Source organism: Melospiza melodia, chromosome 9 (genome assembly GCF_035770615.1).
Source record: "Melospiza melodia melodia isolate bMelMel2 chromosome 9, bMelMel2.pri, whole genome shotgun sequence".
NCBI lineage: Eukaryota > Metazoa > Chordata > Aves > Passeriformes > Passerellidae > Melospiza > Melospiza melodia.
In genome coordinates this window covers 17,773,495-17,788,751 of record NC_086202.1, presented here as the reverse complement: position 1 = coordinate 17,788,751, position 15,257 = coordinate 17,773,495, and the positions used below count along the sequence as shown (strand labels likewise).

General features: G+C 42.5%; 1 protein-coding gene across 1 annotated transcript in view; it reads right to left on the bottom strand.

Moving 5' to 3' along the window:
* VSTM4 (V-set and transmembrane domain containing 4) overlaps positions 1-7,591 on the bottom strand; it is a 30,699-nt gene extending 23,108 nt beyond the window's left edge. Inside the window, exons 1-2 of the mRNA XM_063163592.1 lie at positions 7,491-7,591; positions 1,875-2,273 (exon numbers count right to left, since the gene is read on the bottom strand). Coding sequence (XP_063019662.1) covers positions 1,875-2,273; positions 7,491-7,545 — 454 coding nt within the window. The 5' untranslated portion in view covers positions 7,546-7,591. The remainder of the gene's footprint in view (positions 1-1,874; positions 2,274-7,490) is intronic.
* Between the last annotated feature and the right edge of the window lie 7,666 nt (positions 7,592-15,257).

Below are 15,257 nucleotides of genomic sequence, written 5' to 3'. Positions count from 1 at the left end.
ACTACAGATCCAGTTGTCAACTTGCTTCAAGGGCAAGACATGTTTTGAAGAAGCAGAATTATCCTTTTCTTTTCCCCCTGGAAATATGCATCTTGCACAGTAATCTCCTCTTTCTGTGTAAACATTTTTTTTTTTTAAAGGGACTCTTCTATTTCTGCCTCTACTTGATGTGCAAAGTTTTAAGAAATTTGTCTGGTGTTTTAGCATAAAGATACTATTTTGAATTTGGGCATAACTGCAGACATTACTGGAACAAAACGTTAGGCAACACAGCAACTGTGATGTGGTGGAACACTGCTACCTTATTTGACAAAGCACAAGCAGTACAACTTAAGTATCCAAATGCTTCAGGCAATTTGTATTGCTCCTTTTGTTGTATCCTGGGTCTAACTGTAATATAAGTAAATCCCTTTGCAATAAAAAGTGTAACTGATCATAATACAAAATACCAAATGCGTTTGGAATAAAATTTCCTTGAAAAGCCCAAGTGTTACTTTTGGGAAAACTGGAAACTTTATCAGTACTTGGAAAAGAGCTGCTTTCCCTCTCAAGCACAGCAGGTACTGTGCACTCAGGGTGCATTAGGCAAATGCTAGCAAAGGTGGTCCTTTGTTTCCAGTCAAGAGGCTTTGAGTGGAAGAAAATTTGCTATGACATTTAAAGACACACAATATTTCAGATATCTTTTGGTATCTTTAATCTAGATTTACAGTTAGAATAAATATGCTTTTAATGGGCCAGGGTGGTTGTGGTGTTTGCCTCAGAGACCCACAGGGTGTCAAAAACTCTCTATAGGCTGGCCAGCCTTCCTCTCTGGTCTCAGGTTTCCTGCTTTGCTTTGGGCCATTTAAAGTGGAGAGCAGCAATACAGCTGAGCAGACAGTGTGAAAATGATGAAGTCATGAGGCCTCAAATCCCTATTCAGATTATATATTCATATGGACTCATACTAGAAATCTGGGTAGAAATATTATTTAAGGACTGGACTGAAAAATTATGGATTTCCTTCTTTTCAATAATTCCATTGATCTGAACTCCATAGTTTAGCTATGAAAAGTAATGAAAGGTTTCAGTGTTATAATTAGCAATAGCCTGAGAAGCTATGAAAGATGTGGAGTGTCTCTTTGTGAGGAAGAGTATGACAGGTGGGGTGACAATATTTTATATTGCTTTTTCTTCTGCTGCCACTTACTTGGAACATGCCATTCCATCTCCAAGGACTACTGAAAAATCCATATGTTTCTACTACAGGCATTTAGGAACTTACATCATTCAGTGAATGAGAAAACACTCAACACTGCTTTGTGGCATTATCTTTAAAGTTGTCCCTGTGAGATACCAATTTGTCTGTTTAAAGAGGTACAAGCAGGGGGGTGGTTTGCCAGCTTGCACTGATGGCACAGCTGCTAAACAAAACCACCTCTGCAAAGGAGTCTGTTCTCAAAATCCAACTTCACCCATCTCTGAAAGGGTGGGTGTGGTGATTTAAGATTTGAGCTATTCCATCCCAAAGGGATGGCTTGTTTTCAACTTGGTTCACATCTGCCACTTGTTGCTGGTCATTTTATCCCAAGTTCAACACCAGCAGGCTGGCCACTGGTTCTCTAGCTCTGCTTTCTGGCTGCAAGTGATATAAACAATAGTACTGAAGTGATAGTAAAAGTGCTACTTACCAACTTCTGCTAGGCTAGAACTAAGACCAAGGGAAACACTAAGAGAGAGGCAAAAGGTGAATATTAGGTTTTCTTCTCCTATCCACAGATTACACTCAAATATAATCTAAATTCAAATGTCTTATAAGTGAATTTACAAGGGGAAAAAAAGGGATCACAGGACAAGAAGAAATTAAAGACTTGAAATCAGTAATCTCTCACCTCTTATTTCAGTAGCTGCTGTACCATTTGACCATGCTGTCCACTTATTTCTGTGTTTGCCAATTTCCTGTACTTTGCATATATAATGTCCTTGATCTGTTTGCTGGAGGCTTAAAATAAGAAATTTGTACATAGTTCCATGTTTCTCTTTAAGAAGATGAAGTCTTTGCTTGTGAAAATGATGAGTATAATTTCCATAGTACTGGACAGAACCAAACTTTGTCATTTTGATCATCAGGTGCTCGTGGGCAGGTGATGCAGCAAAGACCCACCGCACAGCCAGCAAATTGTCTGTCTTCCTCTTTTCAGAAATGTGGCAGTAAAGGGTAGCATTATCCCCCTCAGAGTATTGCACCATTGGTCCAGGAGAGACTGTCACATTTAAAGCCTCACAAACATCTATAAGGAAAGAAAAGATGGTGAGAATCCTCCATACTGGCACAACAGCACCATAATCTGTCCCAGCATGCAAGCCCACAGCAGGAAAACTCTGATGATGGCATCTGTTTAGTGGGCAGTAATTTAACGCAATAATTTAATGTAGAACCTGACACTGTCTGCCTCTCTCTGAATGTTAAGGATGGCATGAGGCCCTCCTTCAGTGAGTCTGCCCCAGCATTTTTTCTGTCACAATCAATAACCTAGAGCTGACATGGACACCTTGCTACTGTCACAGGACCAACTTCACATAATCTTTTATTGGTCTTTTAACAACTCTGGAAACTGCTCTGTGACCAGCTCTTCTGACAGCTTGCATCTTTCTTAGGACTTCCAGGCTAAATGCTTTCAATACCCAGTTTATGCTCATTTGTTCCTGTGCCAGTTTTAAGCTTAAAATAGCATTTTCTTCTCTAGAGCTTACTTCGTGATTCCATATACAAAGCAATTATCTGGCCTCAGCCTTTGCTTTGTTGAGCTAAAGAAGACAAGCTCTGTTAGTCTCCTCTAGTAAAGTAGTGTCTTCCCTGTTCACCCTTACAGCCCTTCTCTGCATTGGTTACAGTTTCAATTTTGGGTTTGATTGTATTTTTTTTACTGTAATTGACTGCAGTTACAGGCAGTGTCTGGAGTTCTCCAACGTCCTGTGGAATACTCACAGTACTTCTCAGATTTGACTAGGATATACGTTACCTGGTACATCCCAGAATTATCTTGTCCTTTCTCATGATACTTTCATATGTGACTTATGTCAGGTGACAAATAAATAGCACACTTGGGTGTTTTCCCTTCATTGTCATTTGCAGTTCAGTCACCAGCATATCAAAGAAATTCTTACTAATCCTCAAGTATGTGACTTAGCTGTACTAATTTCTGCTCAACTTCTCTTACCCCATGCTCAGTTTTTCCCATGTGCTGTCCTCTTCTTATGCTGATTTAATAAGGTTAGCACTTCAACGTGCATGCTTCTGTCTACTTCTTTTAGACATCATTTGTGCAGATCTTACATCATACTGTTCCTTACATCATCACTGGAAGACCACTGGATTCTGTATATCCTACCATTCCCCATGTCCTCTGTTTTAAGTAATGTTCTTCTTGTCATAATCAAATGGTCATCTCAAACTTGGGTTAAATTCATCAGACTAGATTTTCTAACTACAAATTTAAGTTAGTCTGACAGTATTTGCATGACAAAATATGACAAGAGATCATATGGGGACAAGTGATTATTCCATTGTTCCATTAATTTCTGATTCTTGTCTTCAATGTTTTTCATCCTAAACCATCACTTAGACCAGTTCTTTGTCTCACTAGTAATAGCCAGTATAGGTGAAGGCTGAAAAAAGTGTCCATAGTTAAATAGAGGAAGTTTTCCCTTTCCTGACATAACTGATTTATACTGGACTGATTTTCTGAGGCATGGGAATTAACGCTCATTTTATTTCCTTCCTAATGCACGTTAAGAAAGTCCTGCTTAGTCATATCAGAGAGTGATCTATCTCTGACCAGTGCTGTATTGTGGGAACGTGCTCCCTAAATGACTTGTGATGTGTCATCTACTGGTCTGAGGGCATCCAGTAGAGAGAGAACCATATTCCAGCAGTGAGCAAGCACTCCCTGCAATGCACTCTGCAAAGCATGAAATGTCCTCTAAACTGTGAACTTCCTGTTATGTGAATACTGCACTGTACTCAAATTCTAATGAGAATTGCAACTCTGGGAAAATGATTTTCTTCATTTCTGGACACTTTTCTAACACATCAGCAAGGAACATTTTAACAAAGGGGATGAGTGTTTTGGCAGAGACTATTGTCTGACATCAGCTCCTGAAACACAAACATATATTTATCTTCAAAATAAGCAAGTAAAGTATTTCCATTCTATTTCTGAAGGAGTTTTGGAGACAGAGACACTGGTTTTATAGTCCCAGTGAAGCAGTGAAATGAAGTGGTGAATTATATCACCTTACATACAGTAAATCCACTAAATTAAAAGAAGTTGCATTGCAACTGTTTGAGAAGAATTCTGAAAATTAATAGTATGATAATTATTTTGTGCCACTTCTGTCCAAAGCTCTACTGAATGGCACGTCTATTCCAAGTAGACATTACTCTTTTGTTATGAAGGAGAAAATATTTTGTATAAAGAACTGTTTGGGTTTTAAAACAAAACTATTGAAGAAACTGCAGCCAAGCATGGATGAGGTTATTGATAAAATTATTCGTGCATTATGTTTGTCTGCATTTCACGTAAATGCATTTGTCTGCAATTCACGTAAATGCCAAAGCAAGAGGTTATTTTGGATTGTAGAAAGCATAAAAGTATAACAGGATGTTGAAATTTAATATTAAGGCTGAATCCCACTAAAAGCTTTCCAGGCATGAAACTTCAGTTATGATTCTCTGGACTTACCAACCTTGGTGCTTTACCAGCAGAAGGGAAGCCAGTAAATGGCTGTCTCTGCTATCAAAATAAGATTAAATTTGAAGGTTCTGCTGCTTAGTAAACAAGGAATAACTTTGAGATTTTCAACACTTTTTGGTGTCCTCACATGTATTTCAACAATGAATGTTTAATAAATCATTTATAAAATTATGGTTTCGGTAAATGAAAAACGCAGACATTATTTCTACTGAAATTATGAACATGTCATGAAAACTCTAAAGAAAAACAATTATGTCATTTTCCTGACATGTGAATTTCTTTTTTGAAAAAGCTGGCTAGGAGTAATTGTGAAACAGAATCCCAAAATAAAAAGCAAAAATAAAAAGAAATCATTGCTTAATTCCAAACTAGGCAGAACATAGTGCCAAGAAGTACCCAAGAGAAAATGCAGAGGAAGTCAGATATGGTGATGATGGACAGATTCTGTTCCCTTTCTAGCTGTTTACACTCTTACAAACATTGGTATTTTATACCTAATGCTTCTACTTTTCCTCTGGGGACATGCCTTTTTATAGGGACATACCAAATTTTGCATCCTTCACGTTTCTGATCAGTGGGAACCTATCTCCTTATCTTCCTTCTGTGGCTCCCATTGGTGCAGCTGCACAAGTACAGCAATGGGAAGAGTTTTGGAAATCTCATGCTGCTGTTATCATGGTATCAGTTCATGTTGAACAGGGTCAGGTAATGCTTTATATAAAGCAGAAAAACAGTATCCATGTGGCTTTATTGGAGGAGGAACAGTGGATTTTTAAGGAAAGAGTTCATTTCCCTCCTATGTGGAAAGCAAAACCCTCATTCAAGGCTCTCAGACACTAGTGGACATGTTCCTCCTGTCTTTAGCAGGCACTGGTCAGCCCCAACATGAGGTTTACCCTTGTAACGGGCTCCTCGCCAAGAGCAGGAGACCTCACAACTTAAGAGCAGGCTTGTGTGCCAACGTAGCATTGAATTTCTAGACTTGAGATTGCTGTTTCAAGTGAGGAATCACTGTTTATCTTCTTCTGCCTTCCCAGTATAATACGATGTAACCGTTCAGGTGGAGCTCACCACAAGAGTTTGTCTCGTTTCTGCTTGAAAAGGGAAATTATTTATAGAATGGGAGGAGAGAGTCAGAGACTTGGTGATTTCTTTGCAGTGTGCTTAACCATCAAACTTCTCTCCTTTTTGCAATGAGCTTGCTTAGTTGCTCCCATCCCAACATTTTACCCGTTTGCTTCTCTGGTATGTTCCACCAGCATTGCTCAGTAGCCAGTGGGGACTCAGGAAAGGTGACTGTTGCCTAAACTCTGTTTCAAAAAATTGCAGTTTGAAAATAGTCCACTTCTGCTTGCACTAGTTCAAGTCCAAGAATTACCTAGATTTGGACTGCTGTCTGCCATATTACACAGCAAAACACTTTAAGAGCACTGTCAGGAGTACCAAATATAAAACTATAAAAAACTATACTTCTAGCACCCAGAAACTTTGTTATGCCAGGGCCTCTCCCCTGTCTGCGCTGGAACAGTGCCAGAGGACTTACAGTGGTCACTGGGTCCTTACACGTGGTGAGCAGCTTCAGCATGGCTGTGGTTTTGTGGGAGAACCCCAGTTTACTCCAGTTGAGATAAGAGTGGGGCTGTTCCTGTGCTCAGCTGCTCACAGCCCAGGTTTAGTGCTGTATACAGGCCTCTCTCTCTTCCTCCACGGAGACCATGGGCAGAATCTGCAACCCAGCCTCCAGCACTGCAAGGACTGATAGCTGGGGACTGGAGGGGGTTACCTTCTGATCTCAGCTTTGCATGACCAGAAGCATATGGGATGGCTTTTATCTGTGTTGTATTTTGTTCAGTGAAGCTATGCTACTGTCAAAGCCTGCTTTCGTTTGATTTCCTTACAATTAAAAAGAGCAGATGAGCCAAGAAGCAGCACAGCTCTTTGTTTAAATGAAAATAATTAGGAGCTGATTAGCAACACCACCAAAAACAACCAGTTGTTTTCAGTTGAACAGATCTGTCAGCAAGTTTCACAAGTCAGAAGCTCCCCCTCAGAGAAAGCTTCTGCATTGACTAAAGACGGACTTGAACCAAACCTCTGCCTCCACCACCTCCTGCCCTTCTGCAGTGGAGTTCGAATGCAAGTCTTTAATTAGCCATAAATAAGCAAGGTTTCCCCACCCCTCTAAGCTCACTGCACCTGGAAGTTCAGATCCAGACTCTGTGTCTGTTCTGCAGCTTCAGGACACACAACGTTGTCCAATATACCTTTGTTTTTAGAGGAATACAGGGTCTTAAAGGGAGGACGCTTTTTACAAGTGACCTACAGGTTCCATTTCCACCTGATGCCAACAGGATCAGGGCACCTGTGGAAAAAACAACGCCGAATCTCCCTTTCCTTCGGCTTTGCCTGGCGGAGAAGACAGCCGAGGACCCATTTCCATGAACTTGCATGGAAGTCTGGCTTTCTTTTCTAAACAGGATGGGATCGCTGCGAAGAAGCGCTGCTGCCGGGAGCCGGGGGAGCGGCAGCGGAGCGGGGCAGGGAGCGGCCGGGCGGGCGGAGGGGCCCCGGGGCCCGGACCCTCAGCTCTGGCCCGCGGCCTGTCCGCCGCCCGAGCCGCCCGCTGCTGCGGGACCCGGCCCGCTCCGCGCTGGCCGGGGGCTGCCCGAGGCGGGCCGGGGTCCCGGGGGGCCGGGGGAGGGCTCGGGTCCCGCCGGGGCCGAGGGAGGATCGGGTCCCGCTGGCGCTTACCTGGGGCCGGGGCCGTGGCCAGCAGTGCGGCCAGCGCCGTAGCCAGGAGGCGCATGGCCCGCGGGGCGCCGGGTCCCGTCCCGTCCCCTCTGCCGAGCTGCCTCCCTCCTCTCCTCCCCGGCCTCTCGCCTCCTCCCCGCGCGGTCCTCCCTTCTCCCTTTGCTTTTCATCTCCTCCCCTTTCTCCTCCTTTTTTTTCTTTTTTTTTTTTCGCGCTTTCTTCCTTCCCTCCCGACTCCTTTGCGCTTCCCAGAGTCCTGCCCCCTTCAGCTCTCCGCTTTTTCTCGCCCCTTTCCCTGTCGTTTCTGTCCACGCCGTGCCTGTAGGGTGGCATCAGGGCTAGACAGGGATGCTCCATCTCTATCCTCAGCATCCTCTCTGCACACACACACCCCTTGCCCAAAGGACACGGGTCTGTGTCGAGGGGAAATGAGAAACTCCCTCCCTCAGTACAGAAAACCTCTGTACGAGCAGGTGAGGCATAAACAGCTGGAGGCTGCGGGGTAGACAGCTGGGATGGGGAAGGCAGTATTAGGCATCCTCTCAGGTTTCCTGGATGTGTTGGCAATTTTGCAGGCCCTCATGCCCATTTCACTTATCCCATCCCATAGCTGGAACAGGACCACCACTCCCTAGCAGTTCTAGCTAACATTATCTCCCATTCCGTGGGTTCAGGTGGTGGCAGCCTGGGGACAAGGGGGTCTGGCAGGCAGGAGGGGCCCATCAGCAGGCATGGGGATGAGCACTGTAGGCATTTAGGACACTTGTGCCAGGACATTGCATACACTTCATCTTAATTCTCCCAGGATTCAGAATCATCTCCCACATTGTGACTTACTATGCAGATAAAAAAGAACCATTTGGCTACATGGGAATAGTATGAGCTATACTATGTATAGGATTCCTAGGCTTTATTGTCTGAGCCCACCATATATTCACAGTAGGAATAGACGTTGATACCCGAGCATACTTCACATCCGCCACTATAATCATTGCCCTTCCATTATGTGCTTTCATGTATACCCTCTGCTGTGACAGCACCCACTGACCACTAACAATCAACCTCTCTAAGACCATCCTGAATTAATTGATATAGTAGCTTCAGGTGCATCACCCTAAGATTAATGTCCTTGTTTTCACAAATGGTACTACAGTGCTAGGCCAGAACAGACAAGGGAAGTTGGCACCTTGCAGTCTGTTCCTGCCTCTCCCCTGCGCTCCTTTTGAAGTGATTGTCACTTGAAAGCCTACAAATCTCCCCAGATATGGATTTAATACTTCTGCCAGCAGGTATGATGGGTTATATATTCAGCTTGCATGAAGTATGGATGATACAAACACATTGGCATTTCTGCTTCCCTGGATAGGGCAATTAGTACAGATTTAGCTACTCCACCCCTCTCCTAGTAATCGCTTAGACAGGATCATACATGTCTGCTTTTAAGTATCACAGATAATTTAGTGTGTGCTAAATTTGATCCTTATGAGACTGAAAACTGCCTTTAAAATCTTGTAATTTGTTTCCTCCAGGAGGAGACCTTGGTGTCCATACAGCAAACTTCACACAAGGAAGGGACAGGTCTGGATTATGCACAGAGCAATCATCAGACTTGAGGAAGCAGAAGCAGTTTTTAAAATTTATGCTGCCTGGGGAGGTAATTAAAATTTGTAGATTCAAATCTACTCTTTTAACACAGCAAAGGGAAATCCTGTCAAAGAGATAGCTAATTCAAAAACAAACAGACAAATTCACCAGAAACATTCTACCAGCAATTATGTAGTTTGATGGTCCTGATGGAAACTCCATTTCAGGACGTCCTTGGTCTGTTAATAGAGAGGAAGCCAGGGATGACTGATTTTGCGTACCCTTCCAATGCGTCTACTCCTTGCTGTTGCTTGAGAGAAGATATTAGTCTGGATGGACATCTTAAATCTTCTCATATAGTTCTGCTAGGCTTGTTCATGCCTCACTTCATGTCTCTCATAAATTACTTCACCCTGCTAATCTTTTAATGGTGTGTACAAAATACTGGTGTAAAGACATCACTAAGGTCTGCCTAAGGTCTCATGTGAGTTCTTGGGCCCTGCAGAGCTGAAAGATGCACTGCAAGAGTCAGTTTCAATTTTTGTTGTTTGTCAATAATCCCCATTCCTGTTGGCACCAACAGTTCCTTTAATTGCATCAAGAGCCCTAACAAGCTTTGGGACAGAGCTAGATCATTTAACTGGGGAGAAGGCTTTATATAATGTATTTGCCTATGATAGAAGACTGAAGAGGAGTCAAAGGCACATCTGGACTTCTGAAATCTCTCATGTCTGACAGTTTATGAAATCTCTTGTGTCTGACAGTTTATGAAATCTCTCATGTCTGACAGTTTATGAAGTCTCTTGTGTCTGACAGTTTGCTGAAAACATACTCTCTCTGTTTTGAGCATGTGATCTCTGTACTTTTGACAGTTCCCTCTGTGTTGTGGATTCTGTCTTTTGTGTAGAATCAGTTTTAATGCTCCGGCTTGAAACTTCTTCAACAACATAAAAACATATAAAGTGATTCTTACTCTTAAAGCAATATTTATTCTAAAGTTCCAAAGGTACTTTTAAAAGTGGTCTAGGCTGAAAGTCGTTTTCGCTTGTCATAGCATAAATGAGCTCAGGTGATGCTGCCCTTTTAGGTTTTTTGCTAAGGGAGAGCTTTTCTTTGCACAGCTAGAGCAGGACCTCTAGATCTATATATATATATGTCTCTCTTGCTCTCTCTAAATTGTACTGCCAGTAGCACTCAGCAGGTAACCCAGCACCTAACACACCTGAGGAAATCTGCATTGTGCCAATCCCTTAGGATATACTCATGGGCCAGACAGCACAAGTCAGGCTAGTGAGCTGTGGGCAAACATAAACTTCTGACCTCCCGTTTTCCCAGGTTTGATGCTGATTTGTTGGATGACTTTTTACAAATCAATTCTCACTTTTGGCCTGCAGGTGGGTGAAATGCAACCTTCCTTTGTCCCTCTGTTGGAAGGGTTTGCTATTGGAAATGAGGCAATCAGGAAAGGTGGCAGTTGTATGATTTGACTTTCTTTGCTGTTAAAATCTTACATCCCTTCCACCCATTTGTTGCTGCTGAGATGTTTCTGCTTTTGTAAAAAGTTTTTTCAAGATTTTTTTGTCTCTTATCCGATGCCATCACAGTTTACCCATACACCAAAAATCCCAAAGGCCAAATGAACATGCAGTACAATTCCCTTTTTCTCCCAGGCTGGGTGCACGGCTCTCTCTGTACGACAGTGCAGCTCCCTTTGCTGCTCTGGAAGTGTGCTGACGCACGCCAGTGGAGCCTCTGACCCGCAGGATATGGCTTTCTCAGCTCTGGCAGCACGCATGTGGCCTGGTTTCCTGCTGAATGGGTCTGCTCTGAGGAGAAAATTGCCTAATCAGCACTCCAGTGCAGCTGACACAGCGCAGCCTGGCTGTTTGCAGAGCCTGGAGCCCCTCTTTCCCTGGGGCAGTGTTATTGAAATACCAGCTTTAGTCACTCGCTCGGGGTGAGACCTGCTGTGCAAATCCCCTTTGCCTCTCTGCAAAGTCACATCTGTCAGGAGAGGTAACCACAGCCTCTTGCCTTTTGCTGTCCTGTCCTCCCTCTCTGGCTGTTCTTAACCTGCCTTCTTTCTTTGAAAGGTCTTACTTGCATTCCCAAATCTGTCTCCAGAACCTGCTGCAGGATTCCTGTGAGCAGGATTGTGGCTTTCCCTTACAGTAGTGTGGCAGAGGGACACAGTGGTACCCTCTGCAACTCACACTGGGCTGCTTTGGCTGGGCTCTAGCATGGTAAAAAGGTTTTCTCAGGGCTGCAGCTCTCTCTTGTTGGGCTGGGGTGGGCTGCCTGCTTTCACACCTGATATGCTGTTAAGGAGAGCTATGCTTGTTCTGAGTGATGTATGGGAGTTTGCTCCCCTCCTGCAGCAATAAACTCTCTCTCTGAACTTTTAATCTTTCACCTGCCCATTGCTTTTCAGGGAAACTACAGCTTATCACCCTTCCACACCTCATGCAGGCAGCATGCAAAGATTCTCTCTGCCTGCCTAGAACCTCCCTTCAGAGACATGAGTTATGGCCAGGTCTTTTTCTGAGTCCAGCAGCTGGTAGCTCCCATGGCCCAAGGAATCTTAATTAAAAATGAATGTTCAGTGATTAAAGATGGATAAAATCCAAACTGATCCAATGTTGCCGAGCATGGAGGGTGTTTGGATCTGTATCCAAATTTTCCTATTCCTTTATTGGGCCAAGTTACCTTTGAACTGTAGCAATCCAGAACTTCTGAACAATGTGGTTCTGCCCATGGTATTTTTCTATGGCTTTTTGGTGGACCTGCATGTGGAAAATACAGTTTTGTGAACCCAGCTCCTTGTCAACAGAAAAAACACTATGTAAGAACTTCCAAATTGTAAGCATCATGCCTTTTATGTCTCTGAACATCATGCAATATTTACACAGTGTTTGGGGCTTTGATGATATTTTTCTTGTGGCCATTTATTTCTGACTGATTGGAAAATGTCTAAATAGATAGGGTGATGATGTTAACTGCAAATTTCCTTTCCCCCTGTGTAAAGTGTCCTTCTTCCATTCCTTTTTCTTTTTTTCTTTCAGGGTTATGAATGAATGATACTGATGTATCTGGGTAGGGTCTGAGGTTTTATAGCTGTTGTGCAGCCACTTTCATGGAGAAGTGAAATCCTAACTATTGATGCTGTAATGTAGTTTTCATTTCCTCTTTCTTCACATAAGAGCACATTTTGTTTTGGTACAGGAAACTTGCTTTGGTTATTATTTTTATGATTCCGTTCAGGACTGCACAAAAGCACAGGGGATTTAGTATATTTTTCTTAGCTTTTGTTTCAAGTTTGATCATTCCAATTTTCAGGGCACTGCTAATCCTGAGAAAAAATGAGACCTGTGAGTATTTTGCAAGAGTGTTTAGAGACTCTGTCATGTGTACTTCCTGCATAGTTAGGTGTATGCAAGAGTTGAAGAGTCTTACTGGGATTGTTGTGCACAAAGGCACACTTCCAGCTTCATACAGTTGAATACAGAAGGGTCACCTGCATAGAGTGGTAGGTGGCAGTGTCATTTGGGAGCCATTAAAAAGTCCATTGCTGCTCCAGTTCTATTCTCCAAAAATATTAAAATGTCAATTTTTGGTGGCCTTATTTCTGGCAGTTGGAGAGCAAATATCATGTTAAGATGGATTTCAAAGGCTTTTCAGTGCATTGGTATGTTCTGGCCATGCATTCTCCTTAGACATCTATCCCAGTTAAACATTACTGACAGGACTTCACGCTAGCCCCTGTGAGCCTGCTGATCCCCCTCTGCTCAGCCCAGAGAGGACACAGACTCGAGAACCACCCAGTCAGTGAGAGTTGTCCTGACAATGCACTGTGCTATCACCTGTTCTACCTTGCTTTTCTCCCCAAACAAGTATTGCAGGCAGGTTTGGGGAAGGACAAGTCTCTCTGAAAGACCACAAGATATGGGTTTTTTGTGAAGTCTCATGCTTCATGGAATTCAGTCTGTGCTTTCCACACATTCTGTGTTGGCACCATATTTTATATGGACTTCATGTCCACAATTTCTCTCTCTCTTGCCATTTTCTAAGGGACTGACTGATGTAAGGATGACTCCACTGAGACAAAGAAATTATCCTGCTGGTTCAGTGCCCTTTTTCTGACTGTGGCTGGAATAAACAAACACTTAAGGGCAGGGCAAATACACAGTATTGTGTTCGCAGGAGACTTTTCCAGCTTCATCTGGTTTGCAGCATGTGCTGTCTCAGCAAGATGTGTCTCGGAGCCTCCTGATCCAACCACTCAATGTGCTCTTTTGTCACTTAGCTCTGGGCTGAGGAGACAGAAGTTTTCCAGTGCATCCCTCCTCTGTGGACAGGGTGGAGGTGTGGCTCCCATGGTGCCAGATGTGGTTTCTAATAGAATAAAACTTGATGGGAGGGAAAAAAATTTTAAGGTGAAGATGATCCTGAAACAATCACTGTACCCACATAGGCATGGTCAAAGAGCTGCTACTTGGCTCTTAGCAAGTCACACTACAAAAGCAGTGAACTAAAGTCAGAAGGTGTAGTGTACTTGTCTGAGATTTGTTGGCTTATGCTTGGATTTACTAAGTTTACAAACATCTCTTCAACAAATTTTACAAAGAAGCACATTTAGTCTTGATGTATCTTAAGAATAAATGCTGCTACATGAATTCTTTTGACCTACCTGCTTCTTTTCAGAAACCAGAAATACTACAAGAAATGTACCCCTTCTCCTTTCCTGGTATTTCTGATCTGCCCTTACCCAGCGACCTGGATTGAGAAAAATTGAAGTGTCCAAGCAGAGAATTGAATGGTTGTGGAATGCAAGGTTTGGGTGAAGGTGAATTAAAGGGAAGAGTGTTGGACTAAATGAGATCTAAAGAGCTCTTCTAGCCTTGGGGTTTTTTTTTGAGACTGCTTTACGCTTTCTGTATGTTGTCTCTTTTAGTAGAAGTACTAAATCCTTGAAAATACTGCAGAAAAAAACATTTAAGGTCTTCATATCCCAAGGAATAAGAACATTTTGTATTTGACCTACCTCGTCCTTCTTGGACATAGATAGAATCTTGCCCTCTGATCTCCATTTTCTACCATGCCCACCAAGATTTTCTTCTGTTTCTGCTTTTCTTAAGGAATATAAATCCTTGACCAAATTTCTTATTTGGATAATAAATTGTGACTCTGTGACTCTGAGTTTTGAGTTTTTTAAAACATTCCAAGCTGAAAACAAAATACCCACGCACATACTCACAGCACAGTTTGTTGTCAGAAAAGCAGGGAATCCTTCCCTAACCTCAGGAATGTCCCTGGAAGATGTGCTGCACTTTTGCTCTGTTGTCAGGAATGGTGTTGCTGCACTTCGGCAGCTGCTAATTTTAAAACAGATTCTTTAAACTTAAAAACAGAAGCAAAGGCCTACTGTTTCTTTAGAAATTCTTCCAGTAAAAATCTTTATCAGAGACATTTTAATCAGGGAACTTCAGTCAAATTTTGTGTGCTATACAGGTTTGAGTAGTGGTTGAACTTTGATTTCTAAGCTTCAGGAGGATTTATGGATGAGACAAGTGGTTGTGTTTCCTGCTGAGCAGTGAAATAATGGAAAAGTATTTATCCAAATATCCAGTAGGTCTGTGAACTTCTTAAAAAGTTACCTCACTTGTGTTTCTAAGATGATCTCTCTGAAGAATTTTTGACCCAGCTTTGAATAAACAAAATATTTGTTTCATGTCCTTCAAATACTGGGTGTTTTAGAATAGAATGTCTTTCATGTCGTAGATGAGGACATATGTTCCTCAATACTGCATCTAAGTGAAAAACAGGCAGATGCAGTAGCACATTAAAGGTATCTCTTTCATGTAGCTGCCAGGTACTGAATATTGTCTTCTTCATCTTCTTTCCTTTAAAGGTAAAAATAAGGAGCAACAGAAATATGTCTGGTCTTTATCAAAGTACAGAAGTTCAGGTGCCACTTGTTAAAAGATTCTTTGCAGAGAAAGAAGCCAATCGCACATGCTGCACATACCATAAGCTTGGATGCATCCCTTAACCAAAAATAGATATTTTTCTTATCATTGTTGTGGCCACGTGGAAAAGATGTAGAGATGCCATATCACCAAACCAGTTTGTATTTTTTCTGTCTGAGAAGTTGCTTCGAATAAGCTCTCAAATATGCACTACCTA